The sequence below is a fragment of the Fomitiporia mediterranea genome, assembly GCF_000271605.1.
Source record: "Fomitiporia mediterranea MF3/22 unplaced genomic scaffold FOMMEscaffold_7, whole genome shotgun sequence".
NCBI classification, from domain to species: Eukaryota; Fungi; Basidiomycota; class Agaricomycetes; order Hymenochaetales; family Hymenochaetaceae; genus Fomitiporia; species Fomitiporia mediterranea.
Window position 1 is genome coordinate 2657936 of NW_006760392.1, and position 26485 is coordinate 2684420.

General features: G+C 46.9%; 14 protein-coding genes across 14 annotated transcripts; 2 read left to right on the forward strand and 12 right to left on the reverse strand.

Annotated features, from left to right (window-relative positions):
* Nucleotides 1-151: 151 nt before the first annotated feature.
* Nucleotides 152-1469, reverse strand: FOMMEDRAFT_147354 (haloacid dehalogenase; the record flags this gene model as incomplete). Its single annotated transcript, XM_007267715.1, has 7 exons — nt 152-602; nt 665-729; nt 791-885; nt 942-1044; nt 1097-1154; nt 1211-1259; nt 1316-1469. The coding sequence occupies 7 exons, from the start codon at nt 1467-1469 to the stop codon at nt 350-352; spliced, it is 777 nt and encodes a 258-aa protein (XP_007267777.1). The 3' UTR covers nt 152-349.
* A 296-nt stretch (nt 1470-1765) lies between these two features.
* On the reverse strand, nt 1766-2992 carry FOMMEDRAFT_48647 (NAD-binding protein; the record flags this gene model as incomplete). The annotated part of the gene is made up of 5 exons (XM_007267716.1): nt 1766-2034; nt 2095-2186; nt 2239-2424; nt 2492-2623; nt 2691-2992. Coding segments are annotated over 5 exons (981 nt in total), but the record flags the coding sequence as incomplete, so codon positions are not given.
* Nucleotides 2993-3476: 484 nt separating this feature from the next.
* FOMMEDRAFT_147355 (NAD-binding protein) lies at nt 3477-4907 on the reverse strand (the record flags this gene model as incomplete). The annotated part of the gene is made up of 5 exons (XM_007267717.1): nt 3477-3877; nt 3937-4028; nt 4080-4265; nt 4328-4459; nt 4657-4907. The coding sequence occupies 5 exons, from the start codon at nt 4905-4907 to the stop codon at nt 3600-3602; spliced, it is 939 nt and encodes a 312-aa protein (XP_007267779.1). The 3' UTR covers nt 3477-3599.
* A 321-nt stretch (nt 4908-5228) lies between these two features.
* FOMMEDRAFT_147356 (NAD-binding protein) lies at nt 5229-6619 on the reverse strand. The gene is made up of 5 exons (XM_007267718.1): nt 6227-6619; nt 6034-6165; nt 5779-5964; nt 5634-5725; nt 5229-5574 (listed from the first exon to the last, which is right to left on the reverse strand). Exons 1-5 carry the CDS (start codon nt 6613-6615, stop codon nt 5297-5299), a joined length of 1077 nt encoding a protein of 358 aa, XP_007267780.1. The 5' UTR covers nt 6616-6619; the 3' UTR covers nt 5229-5296.
* Nucleotides 6620-7905: 1286 nt separating this feature from the next.
* On the reverse strand, nt 7906-8430 carry FOMMEDRAFT_109671 (40S ribosomal protein S21). Its single transcript, XM_007267719.1, has 4 exons — nt 8400-8430; nt 8299-8344; nt 8072-8239; nt 7906-8018 (listed from the first exon to the last, which is right to left on the reverse strand). Exons 1-4 carry the CDS (start codon nt 8412-8414, stop codon nt 7987-7989), a joined length of 261 nt encoding a protein of 86 aa, XP_007267781.1. The 5' UTR covers nt 8415-8430; the 3' UTR covers nt 7906-7986.
* Nucleotides 8431-8970: 540 nt separating this feature from the next.
* On the forward strand, nt 8971-10062 carry FOMMEDRAFT_109677 (uncharacterized protein; the record flags this gene model as incomplete). The annotated part of the gene is made up of 3 exons (XM_007267720.1): nt 8971-9341; nt 9449-9608; nt 9662-10062. The coding sequence occupies 3 exons, from the start codon at nt 8971-8973 to the stop codon at nt 10001-10003; spliced, it is 873 nt and encodes a 290-aa protein (XP_007267782.1). The 3' UTR covers nt 10004-10062.
* A 251-nt stretch (nt 10063-10313) lies between these two features.
* FOMMEDRAFT_157581 (uncharacterized protein) lies at nt 10314-11338 on the forward strand (the record flags this gene model as incomplete). Its single annotated transcript, XM_007267721.1, has 3 exons — nt 10314-10699; nt 10751-10904; nt 10976-11338. The coding sequence occupies 3 exons, from the start codon at nt 10314-10316 to the stop codon at nt 11336-11338; spliced, it is 903 nt and encodes a 300-aa protein (XP_007267783.1).
* Nucleotides 11339-12142: 804 nt separating this feature from the next.
* FOMMEDRAFT_86715 (uncharacterized protein) lies at nt 12143-12424 on the reverse strand (the record flags this gene model as incomplete). The annotated part of the gene is made up of 2 exons (XM_007267722.1): nt 12143-12262; nt 12320-12424. The coding sequence occupies 2 exons, from the start codon at nt 12422-12424 to the stop codon at nt 12143-12145; spliced, it is 225 nt and encodes a 74-aa protein (XP_007267784.1).
* Nucleotides 12425-13170: 746 nt separating this feature from the next.
* On the reverse strand, nt 13171-14441 carry FOMMEDRAFT_124769 (WD40 repeat-like protein; the record flags this gene model as incomplete). Its single annotated transcript, XM_007267723.1, has 2 exons — nt 14067-14441; nt 13171-14010 (listed from the first exon to the last, which is right to left on the reverse strand). Coding segments are annotated over exons 1-2 (1176 nt in total), but the record flags the coding sequence as incomplete, so codon positions are not given.
* Nucleotides 14442-14991: 550 nt separating this feature from the next.
* On the reverse strand, nt 14992-15516 carry FOMMEDRAFT_54396 (uncharacterized protein; the record flags this gene model as incomplete). Its single annotated transcript, XM_007267724.1, has 1 exon — nt 14992-15516. A coding segment is annotated over one exon (525 nt), but the record flags the coding sequence as incomplete, so codon positions are not given.
* A 965-nt stretch (nt 15517-16481) lies between these two features.
* On the reverse strand, nt 16482-16945 carry FOMMEDRAFT_157584 (uncharacterized protein; the record flags this gene model as incomplete). The annotated part of the gene is made up of 4 exons (XM_007267725.1): nt 16482-16563; nt 16640-16769; nt 16821-16837; nt 16896-16945. The coding sequence occupies 4 exons, from the start codon at nt 16943-16945 to the stop codon at nt 16482-16484; spliced, it is 279 nt and encodes a 92-aa protein (XP_007267787.1).
* Nucleotides 16946-17446: 501 nt separating this feature from the next.
* On the reverse strand, nt 17447-19570 carry FOMMEDRAFT_147360 (uncharacterized protein; the record flags this gene model as incomplete). The annotated part of the gene is made up of 5 exons (XM_007267726.1): nt 17447-18650; nt 18728-19242; nt 19316-19359; nt 19421-19498; nt 19564-19570. 5 exons carry the CDS (start codon nt 19568-19570, stop codon nt 18104-18106), a joined length of 1191 nt encoding a protein of 396 aa, XP_007267788.1. The 3' UTR covers nt 17447-18103.
* Nucleotides 19571-19793: 223 nt separating this feature from the next.
* On the reverse strand, nt 19794-22251 carry FOMMEDRAFT_124771 (heat shock protein HSS1). Its single transcript, XM_007267727.1, has 4 exons — nt 22176-22251; nt 21761-22111; nt 21287-21698; nt 19794-21226 (listed from the first exon to the last, which is right to left on the reverse strand). The coding sequence occupies exons 2-4, from the start codon at nt 22100-22102 to the stop codon at nt 19968-19970; spliced, it is 2013 nt and encodes a 670-aa protein (XP_007267789.1). The 5' UTR covers nt 22103-22111; nt 22176-22251; the 3' UTR covers nt 19794-19967.
* A 292-nt stretch (nt 22252-22543) lies between these two features.
* Nucleotides 22544-25784, reverse strand: FOMMEDRAFT_141432 (protein phosphatase 2A regulatory B subunit). Its single transcript, XM_007267728.1, has 8 exons — nt 25532-25784; nt 24936-25476; nt 24684-24880; nt 23776-24632; nt 23624-23725; nt 23308-23560; nt 23105-23195; nt 22544-23040 (listed from the first exon to the last, which is right to left on the reverse strand). The coding sequence occupies exons 1-8, from the start codon at nt 25553-25555 to the stop codon at nt 22946-22948; spliced, it is 2160 nt and encodes a 719-aa protein (XP_007267790.1). The 5' UTR covers nt 25556-25784; the 3' UTR covers nt 22544-22945.
* Nucleotides 25785-26485: the final 701 nt, after the last annotated feature.

Genomic DNA, 26485 nt, shown 5'->3' on the forward strand with positions numbered 1-26485 from the left:
TAGGAAGAAGATAAATGGGTAAATGTGTGTTGCAGTCTGAAGCAGATCTGTTAACGAGTTTTACATAATCTGAGCTTGTGATCACGTGTTCAAGACGGAAATTTCGCTCGCTCGAATAAATTTGGGTTTCTGTGCTGCTTCTACTCCTCATGAATTGGCAATCAGACATGACAGCCCATATCCCAACCACTTTTCCCCTTTATTCTATATAATTCTTTGGCTTTTATTCCATATATTTGTTCCTTTATTCCAATACTCCATCCCTTTTGTGTTCCACGTCACTGTAGAAGTAGACAAGTTCGACCATAGAGAGCAACATGTCGCATCATCCAAGAACCCAACTTCGTCACTACATATTGCAACCGAGCACAGATGCGAGCTCTTCAAAGCTATCGACAACCACATCAACCTCACCCCCATCCTTCTTTGCCTTTATTGATTGCCTAGTTTCGGGAGCATCCTCAGTTGGTCGACGTATGTAGATTGTGCGCATTCCTTCTTTAGCCGCGGCTTGCAGATCAAATAAATGCGCTGCAACCATCGCACATTGTTCTGGTTTTATAGAAAGGTGGTTCAGGGCTCCTCGGTATGTAATAGGATTTCTGCAAGGAAATATTTATTCGCGTTGTGTAAGTCACAGATTCGAGAGGAGTGGAGCACATACGGCTTAAAGGAACCTAATAGCTCCGCTGTGAGGATGACATCCCACGGCAACTTCGCGTGTCTGGCCTACGTATTTCTGAATCAACAACGCTCATTAGACAGAATGATAGTGGTCTGGAGGAGCTACCATATCAACCATAAGTCGAACGTTCCCATTAGTGAGTGTTGATATTATGAACTTCCCCTTTAGCTGTGCGAGACCATTTGAGCTATCGGGCCAACCTGAAAATAGAAGAACATTTAAGGATAACTATATGCTGTACTTCCTGTGAACTTACCATCAAGACGATGCCAAGCCAGGTTAATCTCCGCTAGGTCTGCCTCATTCCACGCAGTTTTCAAAGCGGACCAACGTTCAGTTGATAGCATCTCTTCGAGTATCTGAGGAAACTACGGTTGGCTAGGGAACAGGAAAGAACATGTGTGTATAGACCTCGCGATGCATGATATCGACATTTAAAGAGCCCTTTGCTCCATTCGCTCTCTCATAACTACAAGTTTTGTTAGTCCAGGTCCGCATATACTGAAGAACAAGTATCATGCGCACGTCTTTGTCCTATAGCCCATTCGCCATTCTTTAGCGAAGTCAGACCAGTCTTAACTGAATGTAAGAATCAAGTTACAAATTCGGTTCCTTGTGACCATAGCTTACCCTTTTCTGTATAGCTGTTGACTTCCTTGGACGCAGACTTCGCGGCCTGTTGCTTTAATTCACTGACGACAGAACCGTGCCAGTCCACGACTGTGCCAAAGACATCGAATGTTAGAGCTTGGACATCTTTGAGTGGGTTGACCTCCGAGCTCATTATTGTCCAGAGAAATGGCTATCTGCGATAGTACGTGCAATAAGCAAGAAATCGCACAGCAACTCAGTAAGCAGGTGTCTATTTATAAGTGTATACTACAGGATCGGCATGCTGATTTAGGCAGGTCGGAGTTATGAATAGTGAAGTCCGTTACTGTTCGGTTCGTTCCTCGATTCAAGCTTTGTCCATTCACTTTTGATTTCTTATACAGTAATGCCATCACAAACGTTGACAATACTAATTTACACTGTAAGCGCATCAAGTTCAACTACGATTGAGTTCTCATACTAATCCGCCAGCTTCGTGACTACCTTGCCCTTATTGACTCCAGTGAACATCTCCGCCCAGATACGAGGGATCTCCTCCAGGCGGTCATGAATGTCCACAACCGTCTCTGCACCGTCTAGTATCAACTTTCCGGAGGTTGCTGCATTAACTAGGGCTTCTGTCGCCTCCGGGATGCGGTCCAAGTAATTCGCAAGAATGTAACCATGGATTGTCAGACTGTTTGTGACGACCCTCACGTAGTTTTTGACGGTCATCGGATGATCTATGTTATTGTACGCTTTGAATTTATTCCTAGTGTCAAAAGAATTCACGAAACGCAGCGGATCCACTAACTTACTAGATGTCACGCCGACGGCTGCGATTATCCCATTGGGATTCATGCGGTTCAATACCTCATCAAGGGCTTTTCCTCCGACGTTATCGAAGAACCTGTTCTGGTTGAGAATCCTTTGTTGCACTTCACCAGTCGAAGGCCACTTACGAATCAACCTTGTCTGGTGTTGCCTTGGCGAGGTCTTCGGCAAAGGTCGGGCTCTTATAATTGACTGCGTCGTCCGCTCCAATGCTCTTCACCCACTTGCATTTCTCTTCGGAACCAGCAATACCGACAACACGCTTTATACCCATGACTTTCTTGGCATACTGGACAGCAACGTTTCCGACGGCGCTGACGAACAGAAAGTCAATTCTCACATACGTTCCATTTTTTTTTCTCGGATACAGCAGGAACTCACCCTGCAGCACCACTTACAACGAGGGTGTCAGTCGGCCTTGGCTTTAATATGGAATGCAATGCAACATATGCTGTTGCACCGGATACTCCTAGACTTCCAAGCGTAGAAGTGAGACTGAACCCGGGTATTTCCCTGGTGAGAGAACGATGAATCACTTGATGCCTGCACTTAACTAAGAAGAATAACAGAAAATACTCACTTCTTGACATAGACAGAGTCTTTCTTTACGACGCAATAATCCCCCCAGTATGTAATACTCTCGACAATGTCACCAGCTTTAATTGGACCGGAATCCCCGCCGACCTGGATGACACGAGATAGAGAATATGTGCGAAAGGGTTCACCAAGTTTAACTGCTGCCACCTCCGGACGCGATGCAGATAGCTCGCCAAGGTCTTGCATCCAAAGCCGCTGACCGGGATCGTTGGACAGGTACAACTGCTTTACAAGCAGAGAATCATCGGGAAGCGGGTTGGGAAGAGATACAGTCTTTAAAGAAAAATGCGAGGAGATGGTGGTTGCGAGGTCTTCATTGTAATTGACATATTTCTCAAGTACGAGGGCGCGAGCAGTTGTAGGAAGTGACATTCTGGCTAATTCGTTGAGCAGACATATGATCAACGGCCTTTCGTCGCTTTTATATCATTCATAGATCCTGTTTCAAGTTTATACGAGCCCTAAATCAGGTGAGGTAGACCAAATCTTGCAAGGGTAAAAGCATGCATGGTTAGAGGTCCCGCCCATATTCGTACCCGAGACACGTCTGGCGGCATTGGGACAATCACCGAACAATTACATAAAATGTCTGTCAAGCTCGGCAGGCACAATTCATTTTACAGTAAGTACAGAACAGGAAACTCAATGAATTGACGGTCAACTACAAGGTATGTTTCCACAGATTTGAAAGGCTCTCACAACCTGGATCTTGTTCAAAGCATTTTAACAATGCATTTAACGCGTTGTATATTGCATTTAGGGCTAGAAGGATACTGCAATGGACAAAAACGCGTTAGACATTCGCCTGGTCGCCAACAACTCTGGTCATTAAATAAGTGGTCTTCTCAATCTGTCAATAACGTTTCTAATATTCAACTTCTCCCGCTCTTCTCTAATCCGCCAACTTCGTAATCACCTTTCCTTTGTTAGCTCCGGTGAACATACCTACCCAGATACGAGGTATCTCCTCCAGATGATCATGAATATCCACAACAGTTTCTGCACTGTCTATTATTAACTTCCCAGAGTCGGCCGCATCAGCCAGAGCATCTATCGCCTCAGGGATGTGGTCCAGATATTCCTCAAGGTTGTAACCATAAATTGTCACACTGTCCGCAACAGCCTTCACGTAGTTTTTGAGGATTATCGGATGATCCATGCTGTTGTACACTTCGAGTTATGTCCAGTGTCAAAGGATTCGGGAAAACACTGTGGAAATGCCAACATACCAGATGTCACACCAACAGCTGCGATTTTCCCCTTGGGATTCATACGTCCCAATACCTCGTCGAGAATCGTCCCTCCGACGTTATCGAAGAATCTGCTGCGATCGGCACCCTCTGCCAATCTTAGTCTGGTGAAATTTACTTACGAATCAACCTTGTCTGGTGTTGCCTTAGCGAAGTCCTCATTGAACGTTGTGCTCTTGTAATTGACTGCTTCGTCCGTCCCGATGCTCTTTAGCCATTTGCATTTCTCTTCGGAACCTGCGATACCGACAACACGCTTTATACCCATAACTTCTTTGGCATACTGAACAGCAACATTTCCGACGGCACTGATAGATAGAAGTTAAGTCTTGTTCTCCATAACTCTTCGCAATCTAAAACGACAGCTCACCCTGCAGCACCACTTACAACGAGTGTGTCAGTTGGTTTCGGTTTTAATACGAAATGTAATGCAACATATGCTGTTGCACCGGATATTCCCAGACTGCCAAGTAAAGAAGACAAAGGGAATCCAGGTATTTCTCTAGTGAAAGAGTTATAAATCGCTAAGTGCGTGTACTTAATTATGAAAAGTATACTTACTTCTTGACTTGGACAGCGTCTTTCTTCACAACGCAAAAATCCGCCCAATATGCACGACTTTCGACAATATCACCGACCTTGATGGGACCGGAGTTCCCACCAACCTGGATTACACGAGACAGAGAACATGTGTGAAACGGTTCACCAAGCCTGACCGTAGCCATTTCCGGACGGGACGCAGACAGCTCGCCAAGTTCTTGCATCCAAATCCGTTGACCGGGGTCGTTGGACAAAAGCAACGTCTTTACAAGCAGCGAGTCGTTTGGGAGCGGGTTCGGAATAGGTATGGTCTTCAGAGCGAAATGTGAGGAGATGGTGAATGCAAGATCTTCATCGTAGTCGACGTATTTCTTGAGTACGAGAGCCCGAGCAGATGTTGGAAGAGACATCACAGCTTGTCCTTGTGTAGCCGAGGCTCATCTGTCAGTCCATGTATTTATCGCTTCTGTTGTAGCTTGAACGAGTCATAAACCAGGTGAGGCAGGCCAAGTCTTGCCAAGCTAAACACATCCACTTGTGCATCTGAGACATGTCAAACAGCACCGAATGCACAAAGTCTGTTAATCTTGGCATCATTCATCATACAAGGTAGCTAGACGACGTATTGAGATGCTCAACACTACGATACAGGCAGCTGTATTGTGCATTGCCACCTAGCAGGGATTCAAGGCAGAGAAACATTTGAGTACTCAAATCTGACTATTGCCTAACGTACTTCAACACTAGATATCCAGTCTTCTTAACCTGTCGATGACACTTCTATTTGTTCCGACCTTCTCTAATCTGCTAATTTTGTAATCAACTTGCCGGTGTTGGCTCCTGAGAACAGACCCGCCCAGACACGAGGGATCTCCTCAAGTCGGTCGTGAATATCCACAACTGTCTCTGCGCCATCTGTGATCAGTTTGCCGGAGACGACTGCACTGGTCAAAGCCTCAATTGCCTCAGGCATTCGATCCCAGTAATCTATCACCGAATAGCCTGAAATCGTCACCCGATCTGTAACGACCTTCACGTAGTTTTTGATGGTCATCGGATGGTCCAGATCGTTGTAAGCTGCGACGTGTCGGTTAATGAAAGTAACCATACATGAGCGATAACGTTGAATCACTTACTAGATATCGCGCCGACTGCTGCGATTATTCCTTTAGGGTTCATGCGAGTCAATACCTCATCGAGAATGTTACCGCCAACATTATCGAAGGATCTAGAGGTGCTTAGCTATCTTTGATGGGCTTCATCGATTGTTGAGCTACTTACGAGTCAACCCTATCCGGTGTTGCCTTAATGAGGTCTTCAACAAACGTCGGCCTTTTATAATTGATTGCTTCGTCGGCTCCTATGCTCTTCAGCCACTGGCATTTCTCGTCAGAACCTGCGATGGCGACAACACGCTTTACTCCCAGAACTTTCTTGGCGTATTGAACGGCTACGTTCCCGACAGCCCTATCGGACGCGAAGATAAGATTTATATTGATATCGTTGGACCACTTTTTGTATGTTGTCATGACTTACCCTGCAGCACCACTTACAACGAGCGTATCGCCTGGTTTGGGCTTTAATAAGTTCTGCAAAGCCATGTATGCTGTTGCTCCGGATATTCCGAGGGTTCCAAGAAATGAGCTTAGACTGACTCCAGGAACTTCCCTATTTGAGGGACGTGGAGCGTTATTCAATGCGAACCGGTAATCGCATCAGAGACACGTACTTTTTGACGGACACGGCATCTTTCTTCACAACAGAATAGTCTGCCCAAGTTGACCGACATTCGACGATATCTCCAACCTTGATGGACCCACTGTTCCCGCCAACCTGGATGACACGAGACAAGGAAAATGCCTGGAACGGATCACCAAGCTTTATCGATACCATATCAGTACGTGCTCCAGACTGCTCATTAGGTTTGTGCATCCAAAGTCTCTGAGCAGGATCGTTAGATAAATACAGCGTTTGCACAAGCAGCGAGTCGTCTGGGAGGGGGTTTGGAAGCGGAACATCCTTCACAGTGAAGTGCGAAGAAATAGTGGACGCGAGATCTGCGTCGGAGTCAACATACTTCTGAAGTACGAGAGAACGCGCGGAAGTCGGAAAAGACATATTTACTGCGTTATCCAGGCCGACAGAAAGTAGTAGTTAGTTTAGCGATGCATTTTACGCGTTGCTTTTATACTTTTGTAGAACCTAGCAAAACAGGCTGTCAATTAAGGTTTGAGGATTTGGATGATCGGTAAGCAAAAGCGCGCCCAAATACGCCGACTCAGACACGTTTTGTAAGTAAGTGCTACCCGCGAGCTGTAGAAGTAGCAAACTAAGAAAAGTGGCATAAGTAGGGCTCTCATTTCTAACTACCTACAAATTTAATAACAGTGGTACGTACATGTGCATCGGCCGTCCCGCGCTGGGAAATGGATTCGCTTTTATAAGAATCTGCACCCGAATGCGGAATGAATACGGATCAGTATCAGTGGGAGCGGTATGCTTCGGATTGTTATCAAGTCGCCACGGGGCCAACAGTCCACTATTGCTGCTACTCGCATACCTTTCAGAGGCAGAAAAAAATGATTTTACAGTCAAGTGGTCAGTCTCGGTAATGAGACGGTAAACCGTTCTTTTCTCTTTGGAGGAGAGATTATCCGATAGTTTTTGGTTGAGAAGTCTTGCTCACGTCCAGTCACCTCCCGAATTTGACGGCAGTCTGTTTGACTTTTATTGCGAATTATCGCTGGAGATCCTTGAACGACAGATGTTCTATTCTTGGCTTGTTAGTAAGTGCTGCATCCACAAGGCGTTGGACTCCAGTACTCTGCAGATACGTCGCTCTTGGTCGTTTCGGCTATATAAACCAGCCAATCCCAGCGAGACTAAGGCCAGAGAACATACATTACATTGACCTTCACAGGAAGAAAACTTACAAATCTTAGTAAAGAATGTCGGTTGGCGTCATCGAGTTTACGAGTAATTCAAAAGTTCCCACGCATGGTCGGACGTTTCGTGAATTTCTGTCGGTGATATGAGTATTCCATGCAGTGCCTTAACTGCAGTGTATCATTAGTGTACTGCATGTAGGCTCCTTGGAATCTCCACTGAAACACCGTCATTACCTAACTCAATTCCAGTCAAAGATTCCTTGAATAACTTGCCAACGTCACGGTTGTCCCAAATTCGTTTACTAATTCGTCACGTTCAATCGACGTTCTGGCTGTTTTCCGGGTATTCGATCTCGCACCTTGAAGCTCTGAGCGCCTTGCTGAACCTTTGATGAACGTAGTCTTGAAAAATTGATGATGTAGTATTGTAGAACCTTAAAATGGAGAGAATTTTAGACTTCCATAGAAAGTGGTTGATTCGTGCAGGTCCGGGAACATGGTGTGCATTTCTTGCCATCTGAATTGTGGACACTGGTCGAAAGCTCGCATAGTCGCAAATGTAGATAGAAAATACAACGGAGCAAATCTAGAGAATAGCTCATTACTTCTGGTATGACCAGACCCCGCGAAGTACTTTAAGGAATCATTTAGTTCAGTGATTAGATAGATATTGGATGGTGACGCACATCCCGCCTGAGTGGCCAATCGGTTTATGGAGTCATCACTCTCAGCGCTCGCTCGAACTTTGCCACACAGTGCAAATGTGGTAGTAGTTGGAAGTGCCTTGCCATCCGCATCGACGTCGACAATAGAGATTTGGACCGAAGCGTGGTCTTTTGAAGTGATTAGGCGGTCTTTGAACGAATACCGTCAGCCAGAGGGTCGGGACATTAGTGTAGGGAATGAGACGTACTAGTTGCCGCGCATTTGCGCGGAACGTAAAGGTCGACAAGCACACCCTATTAAAAACATTAGCGACAAATACGAAGACCGGTCAACATGTTCAAAATCTACCTGGTCGTTCTCCATGGTTTACACAGCGAAGATTGTGTTCTCGTGCGTGATATCATGAAAGACTGCATTTGCCGGACCTGAGGTCAGAACTATGCAGCACCAAAGTCACGCGACTAGAAATGCTAGATTTGGATAATCGGAGGGCCATTCGAATCCCATTGAGTCCCAACTTGTATTCTCCACTTTGTTTGCACATGTACATGTACGAGACATGTGATACGGAAAGACAGACAAAGGGTCTTGATAGCAGGAATAAAAAAAGAAGCAAAGCAGAATTAGTTGCTACAGCCAATATTAATCCAGTAATTATCATTTATAAGAGTAATTTTCAAACTTGTACTTATCAAAATGTTCGGATAGCCTTGGCACACGGGATTCTTCACCCACCTCTCGATATAAGTCTCCTGCATTGATGTATTGAAGTTAATGAGCGGAATGGTAATTGGAGGTTATAGGCAATCGTCTGTATGAATTCGAGCGGTCGTTGCTTTCAGCTACATTCAAGTCACGTGATTTATTGCAACTATAAATGCAACTGTGCATGTGTAGCGAGTTTGCTTCTCCATCAATCATGTCGTTCGACAAAGGCATTCTACGAAAATATGCACAGCTAGAAGAACCAGAGAAGCTTCCGCCAAGTGTCTACTTCACACATACGGAACATACTATAACAATATTTGACGCATATCCAAAAGCAACGTTTCATTTCCTCGTCCTCCCGCGCGTGAAGGACAAGACGGGTCCATGGAGTGCAGCAAACCTGATCAGTCTGAAGAAGTTCTTTAACTCTAATCAAGCAAGCGTTGAAGATGCACGGATCTTGATGCAGCGCCTAAAAGGAGATGCTGAGACAGTGTGCGAAATGATTGTAGAGGAAATGCGAAGCCGCTATGGCTTTGTCTGGAAGTTGTACATGGGCTTTCATGCAGTACAATCAATGGAGTATGTATTCCCTTTTGATTCGGTTGCGTACGTATAGCTGATAGCCCATCAATCGTCGTGCTCGGTCCATTGTTTCTCTCCCTATGTCCCACCACGGGTTTATCTAGCCACGTTCACTTGCACATATTTTCTGAGGACCTTTGTGCACGCGCTCTGAAAACAAAGAAACATTATAACTCGTTTCATCCCAAGTTAGGCTTCTTCCTACACCTCGATGACGTACTGTCTTGGTTCGACAAAGGCAATGCGGAGTCATACATAAAATCGGTACGTTAGTGAGTTTGGCCCAACCGAAGACTAAGGCTAATGAGGCGTATAAGATGACGAAGCTGGAGGAGTCATCCTATGAAAAGAAGTTGAAGGAGCCACTAGAATGCTTTCACTGTGCAAAGGAATTGCGGAACATCCCAACGCTTAAAGAACACCTGAAACAGCACTTTGATAAGATAGCGGAGAAAGGAAAAGCGACGGAAGCAAATGGAAAACGGGGGTGCAATGAAAGACGGACGGAAGAAAAAACAAAAGGGTCGAAAGATCACGATCTGAAACAGGAGACAGAAATGGCCCAGAAGGCTGTGTCCCCTGACTCAGCAGGTGAAGTGGCACAGGAAGTTGAAGATAGAGACTATGATGCGCCGCGCAAGAGACTGAAGCTTGCATGAGGTGTATCTCTGGCTGTATCGGTTTGTGCACCATAAAGGGTGCTTGTATTTTCTCTCTGATTTAATGAAATACGGTCAACGCGTCTTCGAGATATTGCCATCGTCACAATCACGTGCATTTTGTCACATCGCGACACGGAGGGCTGAAGTCCTAATCTTGAACTCAATTCCTCGGTTAGCGTAAATAAGCATCCACAAGCGACAAGGATTGTCTTTTAAAGCGTCATGACGGAGAATAAGTACCTTAGTTTCTCCACCTTTCGGTCCCCTCTCCTCCCTTAGTGCTTGGACGGTCTGCAGACTAGAAGCCATGTCCTCCTCAAGAGACCCGGGTTTCGACTCAATGATGCTCGCAAAGTTTGCATCTTTGAAAAGTCCCGAGACTGTTCTTCCACCGAGTCATTATTTCTGCCACACATCGCGAACAATCACGGTCTTCGAGCAGTATCCAAAGTCCAAAATTCATTTCCTCTTGTTCCCTCGAGTCGGTGCACCACCTCGAGTCCCAGGCAATCTGAAAGACATTCTCACTCTCCTGACCTCGCCGGAAGTGAGCAAGAGCGAAGCCGAAGCGTTACTACGAGAGATGCGCGAGGATGCTGAAATTGTAAAGGGTCAGATTGAAGAAGAGATGATGTTCAATTTCAAGTACAAGCCAGAGGTCTGGATTGGATTCAAGGTCGCGCCATCTTTTAGGTAATTCCGGACAATACGTTGATATCAAGTGCGAAGTTTGACCCCGTACAGATATTTGCATTTGCACGTAATGACGGATGACTTGACTGGGAAAGCGATGAAAACACCAAGGCACTTTTTCTCTTTCCACCCCAATCACGGCGAGTTTTTGCCTCTGGACGAAGTCCTGTCTTGGTTTGAGATAGTTGATGAACGGTATAAAGATGTAAACTAAGGTTCCCTTCTCCTTGTTTTTGACAACGGTGCTGACAATGGCTTTGATGTCTCTTCTTGCAGAATTTGAGAGATCTGCGCAAAAGGCACTTGAAGTTTTCCAAACGAGGTCGTCAAGCTTGTGAACAAGCAACCGAGGACAGGAGAGTATATGATTGCTACCACAGATATAGCGGAATAGAATGCCGATTTGAAGCAAAGGATCTGCCAACCATGAAGAAACACCTCGATGAACATTTCGAAAAGCGTCGTGAGGAAGGTAAGAAGCGTCAGGAGAACCGAGAGAAGTTCGAGGAAAGGCAGGCGAGACACCAGGCGAGACTTGCTGAGGAAAAGCGCCAGGAATCCGAAGAACGCGACGGAACTGAGGCTGGACCTCAGGCTCAGCTAACAACGGGCGAAGATGATACCATCCATGTGGATTAGAGATGCAGAAGCGGAGCTTCGTCTCACAGTTACTCCCAAGTAGTCGTGTCTGGCATAGCATTATGTAGAACGGTCCAATGTATTGTAAATTCGGCTGTCCGACATCGGTAGCTACACGAGATAAGCGACGTACTTTGACTCGATTCTTGAGGATAGGCCGTGTTGCATGCAAAGTACCCGTGAGGCTATGCAGCCAGTTTATTCTGCATGTGCAACACGGGAATGGAAGTGCTCGATCAGCTTTCTTTTTAACGCCAGTTATGATGATCAAAGTCGACACGTAACAGACCTCATTGTGGTCCGCACGAAGATGCGAACACCTGACAGATTCGTTTGATCCAAATCCGATATCAAGTTCACGAGATGCGAAATTATTCGTTATTGATTCAATTCAACGATGTCTACTACCAATTGTTGACTCCATTTCCAATTCATTCCATCACAAGCAAGATATGGCGGTGGTAATTCGAACATCAACAATATCGTCGATGAAGATAGTAGAGATCGACTCTGATTATGTCGGGATCTGTAAGACGATGCGCACAATGGTCGCACTGGACGATGTCCGTCGCTTTGAAGCTTTATAATAATATCACGACGTGATAAGTTCTAGAATCAGCGTTACTTTGCGGGGGGAAAAGCTAGTATTCACATACGGGCTCTACAAGCGATCCGAGAGTGTGCATGCTCTACGAATACAAATTCGACAAAAGGAATGTCTTGTTTGTACGCCATGTGCACGAAGCAAACGGGAGGTAGTTCCATAGCGTCTCCAAAGTATATTCAGCCAACTTTGCAACGATATCACGAATTGCGATAGTATTGCCATCCGACCCAGTTCGCGATGACGAAGTATACACCCATCGGAACAATGAGTACGGCAAAGTACTTGTAGTGAGTATCTTGTGACAACGTATCGAGTAACTAACACCCGACGAATGCTCAATCATGAATAGCTACGAGTGAACAAACAAAGCTCACCGTTATGCCAGAAAGAGGAAGAAATGCGCTGAAGAGAACGGCGTATCCTCCAACTAAGAAGAACAGCACAGATAACAGAACTAGCAAGTGACCTCCATAGAACATGGCTACTGAAAGAGCTTGAGGCTGATGTTCAAAATCCAGAGTCGCGTTCGGATTATGACACGGTCACGTGTTGGGACTTGACCCAGTTCCATGATCCATCACCAAAACGTGCAGAGTCTGACAAGGCAATATATTTACATGTAGACTTTATAAGCGAATATAAGGATCCACAATATGTAAAAAATATATGTCTTAGCAGTAAATTCCAATACATTTTCGTGTTCGATTTGGTGATGCACTCTTCGTTGGTATTATTGTCTACTGCGAGTTTGCTATGAACTTAATCAAGTTGATGTAGTGTTGCATTTACATCACTAGTATTAAATAGGACATGTCCTATTACTACAAGAATACCCCGAAGGGAAGCAGTCACTACCGATAACATGGGGAATGATCGAAAACAGGGAATCGCCTGCCCCATTCTAAGCTATTTTTCTATCTTCACTGACGTCCATCCTGTGCCTTGTGGTAGCCTTGGCCAATTAATCCTCACAGGATGCCCAGGTGCATTGTGTGGAAGGGTATATAGGCTCATGTCACAAACCCCGTTCCGATATTCAAGAGGAATCCATAGTACAAGGCCACCGTAGGAGGTTCGAATCCATCCATCAGTCGGAATAAAGAGAGTAGTACGCAGAAGTGTACTATCCACATCAGAAAACACCAGACACACACTTTCCATCTTGTGAGAATCCAATCCAGCCACCCTGACATTCATGTAACTCTCTCGCAAGGACATGGCAATCGGCATCCCAGATACGGACGGTATTATCATCAGATCCAGAGACGATGTGACGACCGTCTGGGGAATAACTAACAGAGTTTACAGAATATTCATGTCCTCGAAGCGCCTCACCGATAGGGATACCTAATTCGGCATCCCAGATACGAATGGTGTTGTCTCCGGATCCAGAGACAATGTAACGTCCGTCCGGGGAGTATCCGACGGAATAGACCGAATATTTATGCCCTCGAAGTGGCTCACCGACAGGTACACCCGTCCCAGCTTCCCAGATGCGTACGGTCTTGTCACAATACCCGGAAACAATCCGATGTCCGTCTGGCGAGTATCCAACGGAACTGACCCAACCTTCATGCCCTCGGAGCGGTTCGCCGATGGGAGCGCCAGCTTCGGCATCCCAGATGCGAACGGTTCCATCATTAGACCCGGAGGCGACGCAACGTCCGTCTTGGGAATATCCAACTGAATTGACTGGGTCTTCATGTCCTCGAAGTGGTTTGCCAATAGGAGCACCTGTCTTGGCATCCCAGATGCGGATGGTATAGTCAGAAGACCCGGAGACGATGTAACGTCCATCTGGAGAATATGCGGCTGACTTGACCCAAGAGCCCACTGATAACGTTCGCAACGTGACAGGCCAACAATTTCCGAGTCCTTCCAAAACCAAATGGCCACTGGCGAATCTCTGATAATGTGACTTTGCAATGATGGACTCGGACGATGCCCACAGTAATGCTGAAATATAAATATGTGGTGCGCTGATCGCCATCGGTTCGTGATATGCCATCACGAATCGGTACAAGTCTTCCGTTGCTTTGCGCAGCTCTTCGTCCATTTCTGAGTACTTTGAATTCATTAGACCCATATATTTAATATTTGGATAGCTGAACGACTACAAACCTTGGGCAACCGTGGAAGATCTCGACGAATAGATACAGCCGCCTTCAGCTGCGACATAAGGCTCAATGCCTCCAGCCAATACAGTGATGCTGTATCGCAAAACACGCTGAGCAATTTCTGTTGCATCAGGCGTTCACAAGCCGCATCGGCATAGGACCTTGACAAGTGATTCAGCCAGTACATGCATCTGTATTGTAACTCGTGGGGAATATGTTTGCATATCCGTTCTGCAAGATCATGTACTTCATCATTCGGGAGATGCGAACTTTCCAGATTGCAAATGTTGAACTTGAGTCCCGATGCCATGATATCAAGACACCTCTCCGCCATTTTCATATCCAAAAGCGAAGTCTCTGTCCAATAATCTCCCTCTCTTTCCCGACTACCCACAAAGTCAAGGAACGAAGGATGACAGGCCCTAATAACACCTGTATACATGGCTATTACGGAGCCCAACTCCTGCAGCATGTCGTGTAACTCCGTCAGCGTGACCTTTGCAGGAATGAAAGCGTGCAACGCCTCTACAGGCAGTGACCTATTCCTCGAGACAGCAAATATAAATCCGATGATTAACTTAATCGCATCCATGCGCGCACCGAAATCCCCGCAGACATCATCAAGTACTCGCTGATACACAGCGTCAAGCTTTTCCTCGGAAGAAGACACAGCACGAGATGAGTCGATTATCTGCCGCAACATTCCCCGCCTATCCCAGGGCAGAATGCTGACATGCTTCAATACAGTAGCAATCCATATGAAATGCCCTGAAGCTTTCCGAGAAAGTGCTTCAATATGATCATCAAGGGAAATCGCTGGGTAGACACCTGTTAGATCGGAACTCTTCGCGTATAAAGCGTAGGATGTCGTCATAGCTATCCACTGCAAACAAGTCGCATGACACCAGCCTCTCGTAGTGCCTTGATCTTTCTCGAATCTGCGGAAGAGGCCTGCTGATCACGATGATTTTGAATGAAGGTAGCAGCTTCACTATCCCTGCAACGAATGAAGCCACTTCTTCATTCTGAACACACTCATCCAAGGCGTCAAAGACGAGGATAACAGGCTGAGATTGAGTGCGATCCGGATTTCCTTTGTAGGAATACGAAAGCAACACTTTGATCTGGGTCGAGAATGGTTTCTCCGCGAAGTCGGGATCATCTTTCAGTAGCCGAAGTATGAAATCCTTGAAAGGTGGGTTGGCTCTGGCTGGGAAATGCAGCAAACCATGAACAACTCTGGCGGCACTCCTGCGCTCCGGAATATCCCTGCTGCAGAAGAATGATCCGGACAGAGCCTTTCGCGAATCCAACTCAGATGCGACAGATGCTGCAACAGAGCTCTTCCCGCACCCGGCAACGCCATGAATCCAGTAAAGCTGTTCACGTGGGCTCGTCGAACGTGTCCACTCATCAATACTTCGCAATACGTCGACTCTCGTGCCCTGAAGGCAACAGCGCTTCAGGTCGAACGAGCTGTTCTCGGGAGGCTTAAATCGTTGGAGCATCTTTCTTCTTCTTCCGAAAGCTGGTGATAATCTATAATATGAAATGAGCAATGGTTTATTGATGACAGAGTCAGGCCTTACGAATGTCCTTGGTAATACCAATATTCATCGTTAAAGACAGCCGCGTCAGTCGAGAATTAAATTCTCTGGCTTCGTTCTGCTTAGACTTGTACCAGTTGTGCAGCAGGAAGTCTGTTTCAGAGTAGTCAGCTCAGTGTTAACTGGACGAGGTACTTGCCTACTGCCTGATTTTTGGCATGGAAGAGTATCAGATCCCGAGATAAACAGTCAACGAACTCGATGAAGCTTGTCAGGATTTCTTGTACTGCTCTGTCCTCAATACGTTCATGCAACGACTCGAGTACGGGTAATAGCAAAACAATGTCGTTCACGATGCTTACGAGCTCGTAATGACAAGTCGGGATCTCTTGGAATTTCTGGGACAATATTAACAAACGCAAACTAAAACAAAGTAAATTCGAACCTTGAAAGCTATATCGAGGTTTGAAACCGCCGCCTTAGCACAAGGGTTTGTCTAATATAAGGAAACGATCGGACAGCTATAAGAATCCAAGACTTGTTTTATACATACCTCAGATGTAGCCAGCCCTAGTTTTACAATGAGGTCGAGAAAACCAAGAACCTTGTCCATTTTCTCTAGCATGGAAATTTTTGATGAGAGAGCGGAGACGGCCCGGTTGGCAAGCAGTCAGGCAACATTGATGTTCTGCTGGCAAACTCATAAGCGTCCGCGCACTCTACAATTCATGATTGTGCACCTTTCCCGAGAGTCCAAATGTCAATTTGACTTTAATTCCGTGATTCATATCTGGACATTCTGTCAGCGATCTGTATGACATATTTCTAGTAAATAAATACTGGATCGTTCTACTGTGTCATTCTCGCGGAAATCAGACGAGCTGAAGTCTAATTGCAATCTGACGGTCAAGTCCCTTCTCAGGGTACGACCAGAGCTTTGGATCGTCATCATAGCTGTGCTCGATTTCACGTATCTTGACGATAAAAATAAATTTGTGCCATCAACAACGAATAGATCGACACCACGTACAATTCACAGTCCCACTGTAGGGGTTCCGTCTCCCCGAACACCTTCGATTCGTATCGTGTTCCCTTTTCATCCTTGAGCTTGATTTGAAGTCTGCCATTCGGGCGTGAACGAGTGAAATCGATCGCAACCTCTGTAAAGGCAGTCAGAGTGGGTTCCTAACAGCGATGACGACTTTGTGTACCCTTTAAGTAGAGAAACCTGCATCGTCAGTCACTGTTTAGAGTCTGCCTCCATCTGAGATGGTTCGCTCACTCACCGATCTTCGTTATTCACCACGGAACTTGAACTGGTCTGTGTTGAGGCCATGATGAGTTGTAATGAGTATCGCGCGAGGAAGAGGTACAGGTGGCCATTGGAGCACAGAGTCAGATTAATCCGCTTAAGCAGTGCAGAACTAATAATTCGAATTTTGAACAAATGATAAAGCATTTTAAAACGAGAGAGGGGTAATTCAGCCCGTGGGAAAACGGACTTCTACGCTCTCTATCTAGAGGAAGCATATACTGTTTCTAACCTAACTAGCTGTATATTGTTATAACTTCCGACACTATCTATCAAGCAAACATATTATAAAATCTAGTATTGTACTAATTTACACTCGTCTCTTCCTTCTCATTACTAAAAGCATTGAGTTTTAAGATATTAGGCTATGGGCACCATTTTTTCTTGTATAAAACTCTAAAGTTATAGAATGTTTGATACTTTTCTATAAGAGTGCCTGTAAAGTACGCCATTTCTACTTAGCATTGGAAACTGATGGTGAGTCTCAGTAGATTTAGATCCCAAATACAATGAAAAACTAGGTATCAAATGTTAAATTCCCCTTTTGCTACGCTGAACTACTTTATGTATCCCCACAACAACCCAACCCAACCCAACCCAACCCAGTACATACACAATCACCATTTTACTAGACCGGAAAGAAGGCAAGAAAGATGAAAGAAGGAATAGATAATGGAAAACGCAAGATAACAAACACAGAAAGAGACGAGAGTGTGCGTACAACTTCAAAGTTACTACTCACAAACACCAAAAAAGTAAAAACGAGTAAAAGAGTCGATCAGGATATAGATAAAGAGTAGACATGGATCTTAAGAAGTTAATAGACAGGAAAGAGAGGGAGAAGAAAAGAAGGGAGTAATAAGGAAAAGAAGATAATACTTGAGTCTTATGCACACGCACATTTAAGCAGTGAGGTGCAACAAAACTCCCAGAGCCCCAGATAGGTATTTACTGTATTTACAGAATGACCAAGTCCTGCTCGTTCAATGAAGGTGAAGGTATATGAACAAGCACAGAGCAAAAAGTCGCTAGTGGGTGGTTGAAGGAAGGCAACCAAAGAAGTAAAATAAGAGACGAGGGAAAGTGAAAACGCAACTCAATCTCTACGCATACTTCTCCGCGAGGGTAAAAGGTATAAGTAAGGAAAATATATATGTGCCACCAAATAACGACAAAGAACGATCAGAATCGTCTGGGAGGTGGAGCTTGCATCGGACCGCGTTGTTGAGGTGGTGGACCGCCAGGGAATCCTCCCGGTCCTCCCGGTCCTCCAGGGCCAGGACTCATAAACCCTGAACCTCCCGGTCCTCCTGGAGGAGGTGAGCCGAACCCACCAGGTCCTCCAGGCGGCGGGTAACCTCGTCCCATTCCAGGTCCCGGAGGTGGCATACCTCCAGGACCAGGACCCGGCCCACCCATTGGCATCCCGCCCATCGGTCCTGGACTCATCGGCCCACCGCCTGGAGGGCCCGGAGGTGGCACACGCATTTGCATTGGTGGCATCCCGTTTGGTCCTGGTGCGCCAGGCATTCCTGGAGGAGGCGGACCGCGTCCTGGGCCTTGTGGTGGTGGAGGACCTTGCGGACTGCGTATTGGACCGGGACCGGGAGGTGGAGGACCGCCTTGTCCTGGTAAGCTGTTTTGTCGGACTGGACCCGGATCGCGAAGCGATACGGGGGGTGGAGGGCCTGCTGCCATTGTCTTCTCTGCTGCTTTGAGAATTTCATCGCTGATATAAATTGAAAAATTAGCGTTAAATCAACCAATATTTAAGGTTAATCACTAATGAAAAACGGATAAACGCACTCAAGAAGATTAAGCGCAGCGCATAACACAACCCATTCTACGCAATCCTCATTCCCTTCGCCCAAAGTCTGCCACACCGCCTTCTCCTCAGGCGTCTTTCCCGTAATCGTAATCCTCGTGCCACCACCATTCGGTCCAGGCGGATTCTTCTGAATCTTCCCAAACTCAATGCGCTTCGGGGGGATATTATGTCCCGCGTACGCAAAGTAAAACATACTCCAAAACCCTGCATTCGGATTCGGTTTCGAGATCTGGAATAAGGGGAGGTCCGCCGAGTCCGGTGCGGGGAGAGCGAGCTTGTAGATAGGGGAGATGACGCCTGTGTTGGTTATCGTCCACTTGAGGTTACGCGAAGCTTCGCAGCGCACGACACGTGGTGCACCATTGCTGCCGTGCCCAGGATCCGACATGGATGCTGCGCCCTTCACACCGGGTGGATCTCGCCGCGGCGGAAAGAGCTTTGCGACGCATAGGTCACCTTGCGGGGACGGTGTCAGGAGGTAGTTCTCCGAGTTCTGGAGATAGCAGCTAAGTCAGTGGATTGCGAAGTTGAGACTGAAGAGACCAAAGTGTTGGAATAGGACGCACGAAATTGGTGTGGAGGTAGGAGTAAAGGATGTTAGATGGCTGGCCTGCGTTAGTGGAAGATCAGCCTTTCTAAACAGCGATGACTAGTGAAACGTGAAAACGCACCATGAGGGGTAACTATGAGTGTCGGGAGATGGTTGGGTATTGGTGTATGGTTCGGGGATGTATAGACCGCGTAGATCGCTATAAACAATACAATGGGATAAGAACAGCGCGAAAAAGAGGGCACACGACCGCTGTGAACTAACCAGCCATTTAGCGTCGAGTTATCTGAGCTATTTGACCGGAGTGAAAAGATAGGGGAGAAGGCGGAAGAGGAGAGATATTGGGTGTTGAGGGGATGGTGATGGTTTATATTGAAGAGAGCATATAGGCTCGGCTCGGTTGACTGCTAATCTTGGCTCTCGATCAAATGGCCCCTGTTGCTGCTGTCGTCGACATTCCATTTCCGTATCCATGTCTCACTCCCAAGCAAATTGTTGGTCTGATGCATGCATGAATAATCTTATTACAGCACGTCTAAGACAATATTGCCCTAAAGTACATTTTTGGTTTAACAACACAGGGTAAATCGAAAATTGAAAAGAAAAGTGCTATGTGAAAATGCGTGACGACAGGAAATAAACAACGACAAAAGCATGAACGACAACATTTAGTCAACCTCCTCGACACTGGGGCCGTCGTCTGCCCCGCCAGCAGGACCGCCTGCGCCTGGGAAGCCTCCAGGTGCTCCACCGGGGAAGCCACCAGCACCACCAGCACCAGGGAAGCCTCCGGCACCGCCAGGACCGCCAGGGAACGCACCTCCTCCTCCAGCGTCCCCGTACAGCTCACGCATGACCTTGTTGGCATCCTCTTGCAGCTCCTTCTGCCGTGACTCGTACTCATCCTTCGTCGCCTGCTGGTTCGCGTCGAGCCAGCTGATTGTCTCGTTGATCGATGTCTGCAGCTTGCTCAAGTTCGCCTGGTCCAGCTTCTCGAGCTTGGGCTTCACGTTGTCGTCGGACAGAGTGTTGCGCAAGTTGTAGGCATATGACTCAAGGCCGTTCTTCGCACTAATACGAGCAGCCTCAGCCTCGTCTTCAGCCTTGAACTTCTCGGCCTCCTGGAGCATCCGCTCAATCTCCTCCTTAGATAGACGACCCTTGTCGTTCGTGATCGTGATGCGGTTCGATTTACCAGTTGTCTTCTCGGCCGCCGAGACGTTGAGAATACCGTTCGCGTCAATGTCGAATGTGACTTCGATTTGCGGAACTCCACGTGGTGCAGGCGGGATACCAGACAGCTCGAACTTGCCAAGTAGGTTGTTGTCCTTTGTACGTGCACGCTCACCCTCGTACACTTGAATGAGTACACCAGGCTGGTTGTCAGCGTACGTCGAGAAGACCTCGGTCTTCTTCGTCGGGACGGTCGTGTTACGCTTGATGAGTGCAGTCATGACACCACCAGCAGTCTCGATACCGAGCGACAACGGTGCAACGTCGAGCAACAAAAGGTCCTGAGTCTTCTCCGAAGTGTCACCCTTGAGGATGGCAGCTTGTACGGCAGCTCCGTACGCAACGGCCTCATCCGGGTTGATTGACTTGTTGGGCTCCTTGCCATTGAAGAAGTCGGAGACGAGCTTGATGATCCGAGGAATACGGGTCGAACCACCAACAAGGACGATCTCGTGTACGTTTGACTTGTCAATCTTGGAGTCACGAAGCACCTTCTCAACGGGCTCGAGAGTTGAACGGAAGAGGTCATTGCACAATTCCTCGAAACGTGCACGAGTGAGCGAGGTGTAGAAGTCAATACCCTCGAAGAGCGAGTCGATTTCAATGGTCGTCTGAGCGGCAGACGAGAGAGTGCGTTTAGCACGCTCGCAAGCCGTTCGGAGTCGTCGGAGTGCACGTGCATTTGTGGAAAGATCTAAAATAGAGGCACTTGTCAGTCTTCGGATTCACACACATCTGATAAAGTTGCACATACCCTTCTTGTGCTTCCTCTTGAATTCTTGCACGAAGTGGTTGACGAGACGGTTGTCAAAGTCCTCACCACCCAAGTGGGTGTCACCGGCGGTGGCCTTGACTTCGAAGATACCCTCCTCAATGGTCAAGAGAGATACATCGAAGGTACCTCCACCAAGGTCGAAGATAAGGACATTCCGCTCGCCCTGGACCTTCTTGTCCAGACCGTAAGCAATAGCTGCTGCAGTTGGCTCATTGATGATACGGAGGACTTGAAGACCAGAGATGACACCGGCATCCTTGGTTGCCTGACGTTGCGAGTCGTTGAAGTATGCGGGGACGGTGATGACGGCTTCCGTCACTGTCGTTCCGAGATACGATTCAGCGGTTTCCTTCATCTTTGTAAGGACCATAGAGGAGATTTCCTCCGGAGTCTAGAGAATGACGTATGAGCAAGTGAACTTCAAACGCATATAGTCAATCAACATGAACTTACGAAGGTCTTAGTCTCGCCGCGGTACTCGACTTGGACGATAGGTTTACCATCCTTGTTGATCACCTTGAAAGGGAAATGCTTCATATCGGCCTGGACCTCAGCATCCTCGAATCGACGCCCAATGAGACGCTTGGCGTCGAAGACGGTGTTGGTCGGGTTCATGGCAATTTGGTTCTTCGCGGCATCGCCGATGAGACGTTCTGTGTCAGAGAACGACACATAGGAGGGCGTTGTCCGATTACCCTGGTCGTTGGCAATAATCTCGACACGATCATGTTGCCAAATACCGACACAGGAGTAAGTCGTTCCGAGATCAATACCGATAGCTTTTGAAGACGACATTCTAGGCGTCTGAAAGAAAGCAACATTAATCCCAACCTTCTTCTTGCAAGCTGAATTAAATGGAAATACTAACCTAAAGATTTTAGGTGAAGAAAAGGGGCAACGTTGCAGAGAAAGATACAGAGATGATATGGAGTGCAACTGAAAGCTGAGATGCGAGGTGATTTGTGGCAAGGGTTTATATACGCACATATATTCTGTACCCTTCGGTGACCTTCCAGCTCCTTCCTTTACCTTCCATCCTAATGCGTCATGTTTCCTCATTATAGTCTGCATTTCCCACGACTACAAACTTGCAGAACAACCCCGAATAATACAGCATTGCAAAGCAAAGCGTAGAATATCACGGAACAGTATCGACCATTCCTTTGCACAGCAGCAGTGTAATCTTACGCACAAAAACACAACAAAGGAAAGAAAGGGAGAGAAAGGAAAAAAAAATAATAACCATTCACCAGAAACAGATACGGATTCACATTCACAATACTAAGCAGCTATAGGTATGTAGTGTATCGGATTCCATACGTGCACCGCGCATAAGTGTACCGTCTCAACCCTCCCCGGAAGAAAACGAACACACAAAAATGGACCAGGGTACATAAGAGGGGGAAAAGGTATGAAAGAATGGTGCCGAACGTGAATCGAAAGAGTGGAGAAAATTAAATGTAACCGTGTGCATGCGGTGTTCCAGGCCGAGAAGTAAGATACAAGGGGAGCGCACTACCCGCGATTGGGTAGAACATCATGAAATTCAATGGCTTTGAGTATAAAAGGGTCGTTTGACGTATGTGATCATAGCGCAGAAATACCGAAGAGTCTAGTAACACCCTCGATCCAGCTATCTTAGTTGCTTTCACCACTTCCGTGTCCGTGAACAAAGCCACGCGTATCGTCTAGACTCCGGTGTGCTTGGAGGTCTCTTAGTACGGACGGGTCAACTATCAAAGCACTTATCAGTCTTTATCGACGCGATCTCGAGCATGAGCACATGAACGGGCTCACCAGGCAACACACTCTTCCTTCTAACATGTGGACTCTGGGGGTTCACTGCCGTGTTCGCTGAAAACTCTTGCATTGCCTCACCATACGTACTCTGAGAAGCGAGGAAGACGGTCAGCAGACCGTAATTACAAAAGTACACAACGCAACATAAAGCAACGACATAGCAACAAAGAACATCCTCAACGTGCAGAAGAAAGACGTACTTCAAGGCCTGGATCTGCCATGGGCACTCTTTCAATTCCACTTTCATCAAGTTCTTGCGCGATTTCCGCATCGAGCGAGGCTGCGCTGAGATCCATTGAGAGGTGCTCGATATCGATATCATCGACAACAGGAGGAGGGGGTGGAGGGAACGCGTCGTCGAAACCATCAGGAAGCTTGCCACCTGCATTCTTCCTTGCTATATCTCGTATCTTTTGCCAGTCCTCGTACAGTTTCACTCGTTTTTGGCGATCACTGGAAAATAAAGTTAGCCTTGATGAAATCATAGCGTTTGGAGCAGTCGCGAAGAGGACGTACGCGACTCGGTTGCGCTTGAATTGCTGCATAGCTTCTTCAAATAGCTCCGGATTGATCTCCATGAACATTTTCAATGCATTGTACACCATGCCATGGATGGTCCTAAATTGTCATCAACTTGTATTCATTGAAATTGCTGAACTTTTGCGCACCTATTCCAATGCGATCGTGAGTTGATATACAGTGCTGGGAAAATAATTGGTAAAATGGTTCCCATGTTGTCCGTCATTAAGTTGACGATATATTCGTTGTTCCAGTAATAAAGCGCCCGTTCTGCAACTTGGAAGTGCTGGCTGTTTACACATCGTGCCAGCTGCTGGAAGAGTGGTACGGATATTTTCGGAAATTCTGCTGGATCAATAACATCGAGCACCTCCTCGACCTCATTGAGGAACATGACTTCCTTTGGCGAATTCACCTTTGGCCAAAATTTAAGTAGTCCCAGAAGCACTTCCTCCGTAAGGCTTGCATCCTTTTCTAGGAACTGTACAACGCAGTACGCGAGCTGCGGATGATACAGTGATAAGCTCTTGACCTTGTGTAACGGGATTAGTGAGCGTGTAAGGAAAATTTTGTGCTCGTCCTTTAGCGGAAGTGCAAAGCCATTGATAATCGACCCCAGAATTTCGAGCAGCTCTGCAATGCCGTTGTGCCGTTCAGTCTCGTAAATGAATTGGAAGAACACATTGTTAATTGAACGCCTGATAAATGCACGCAAGTTCAGGAATTTGCCGTAAATTCGGTGGAGCGTTGTTTTAAGGAAGTCTCGTTCCCGCGGGTCTTCGGAATCAAATAACTCCAGAAGGTTGAGCACAAATGACTGGTCAATATAGCGCTTGGCTATGTTGGTGTTGAAATCCGGAGACTCGACAAATCGCAGGAAGAATTCATAGACAATTTGGAGATGCGGCCAAGCCAGCTCAAGAACCGGCTCGTCTTCTTCCGGATCGAAGGCGTCGCCAGACGGATTTGTTTGAGGGGGTATAGAACGGAAGAGATTCGTAGCAAACTATTTGACGTGTCAGAGCTATAAAAGGAAGGATAATACAGAGTTGCTTGCCATGTTGACGACCTCGGGGTATACATTTTCAGTAATGACATTGCGTTGAGTCGTAATATATTCTAGCATTTCGGTGAGAGTCTGTGCTTTGACTTGCTTGCCCTTGAGCTCAGCGCTCGCATCGTTGAAATCGAAGATAACTTTGCACTGCATAAGTTTCTTGATAAAGAGGTCGGGCCTCTCCTGGGGCGGCGTCTCTGCATAGACCTATCAATGTAACTTCCCGCGCGGACAAATGACTGTGAAACCCACCGCTAAACGGCGGCAGCCGCTCGATTTCTACTTTTTCTGACGGCACGAAGCGGCTGCTCCGCTGCTTGCGAGGTGGTTTCCCGATGATAGGAATAGTATCTTTTGGTGTTTGGCGGAGACGGTTGAGCGTACCCGCGCGAGGCACGTCACCAGTGAGCGACGTTCCCTGGAACCCACCACGAATATTAGCATCAGCATGCGCGTCCGGGCTGACGACGACAATCGGTGGAGCAGGCGATGCTCGATCAGGCTGAGAAAATCGGCGGTCTGGCGTTGAAGGCGCTTGGCCCGATCCCGAGCCTGCTACCACTTGTCCGCTGGAACGCGTGCTATACGATGCATTGGACGAACCCGTATTGGCGTGAGCGTTACTACTACCACTGCCACCGAATGAAATATTTAATGGCGAAGAAGATGCTGCAGGTAGCTGAGGCAACTGCGGTTTCGCGTTATTGGGCGGTGGAGGTGGAGGTACGCCGTTACTCGCGCCGGATGGCGTCTTTTCTGTCTTGGTCTTACTCCCACTGGAGTCCTTCCGTAACTTCAAGAGGTGCGATCAGCTGCCGAGAAAGTGATAACACGAAGGAAACGCTCACCAGGGTCTTTTTGAGACCTTTCATGACGGACGACGTGGTGACTGCGATGGACGCGTAGTGAGCGTCAGGCACGATCCGTAGTGGATAACAAGTATGATAAATGAGACGTAGGAGATGGCGGTCGTAACTAAATTATCGAAATATCTGAGCGAGTGTGGTCGTGGTGAGCGTGCTCGACAGATGGTGTCGATGATCTCCAACAGTCACGACCGTGTGACTCGTGTGTACCCGGCTTCCGTCTCGGCCAAGAATTTACTTCATGCACAATCTATCTCAATAAAGTACATGTATGCCATACACGGGAGATATATGAGCAGGAAAGTGAATGGTAGCAGTTTAATCGGTATTGAACACTTCTTCGGTACAGCAGGTATAATTATGCAACACAGCCTCAGACATTGACCTTACTCCGTCCATGGCGGAATTATTTTATTATACTGAATTAAAGGTGAGCTTTCGCATCTTTTGGTGACATTCGACCCATAAGTGCTGATACGGATTCAGCAAAGGCTGGAGGGTGTAAACGCGATATCTACCTAGCCAGGGATCCGTCCATAAGCCCTTGATCAGTGCATTATATCAGGTACATGTGATTGATACTGGACACGTTCAGACTACATAAAAGCCAATCCGCCTGCCCATCAAGACGCTATCAATCAATAAGTTGGGAAGAAGGGCAAAGAAGATCACTGCGCACGCATCACTTTTCTGTCTTCTCGGGGTTAATGTGTCTAATGGGCATTCCAACAACAAACGTTGCAAATTAGGCGCTAGCGCTGGAAGCCCTACATAGGCCTATCATGATACTGTATGTGGTCTAACGTTCGGAATAAAGAATAGTGTTTGAATCGTCGGATCAAATCCAAGATATAACTCCAGCTGGAGAATGAGACGTGGAGACAACATAGTCAGCAAACACTGGTACGGTCGGACATTCGCAAGTCATCTCCATAA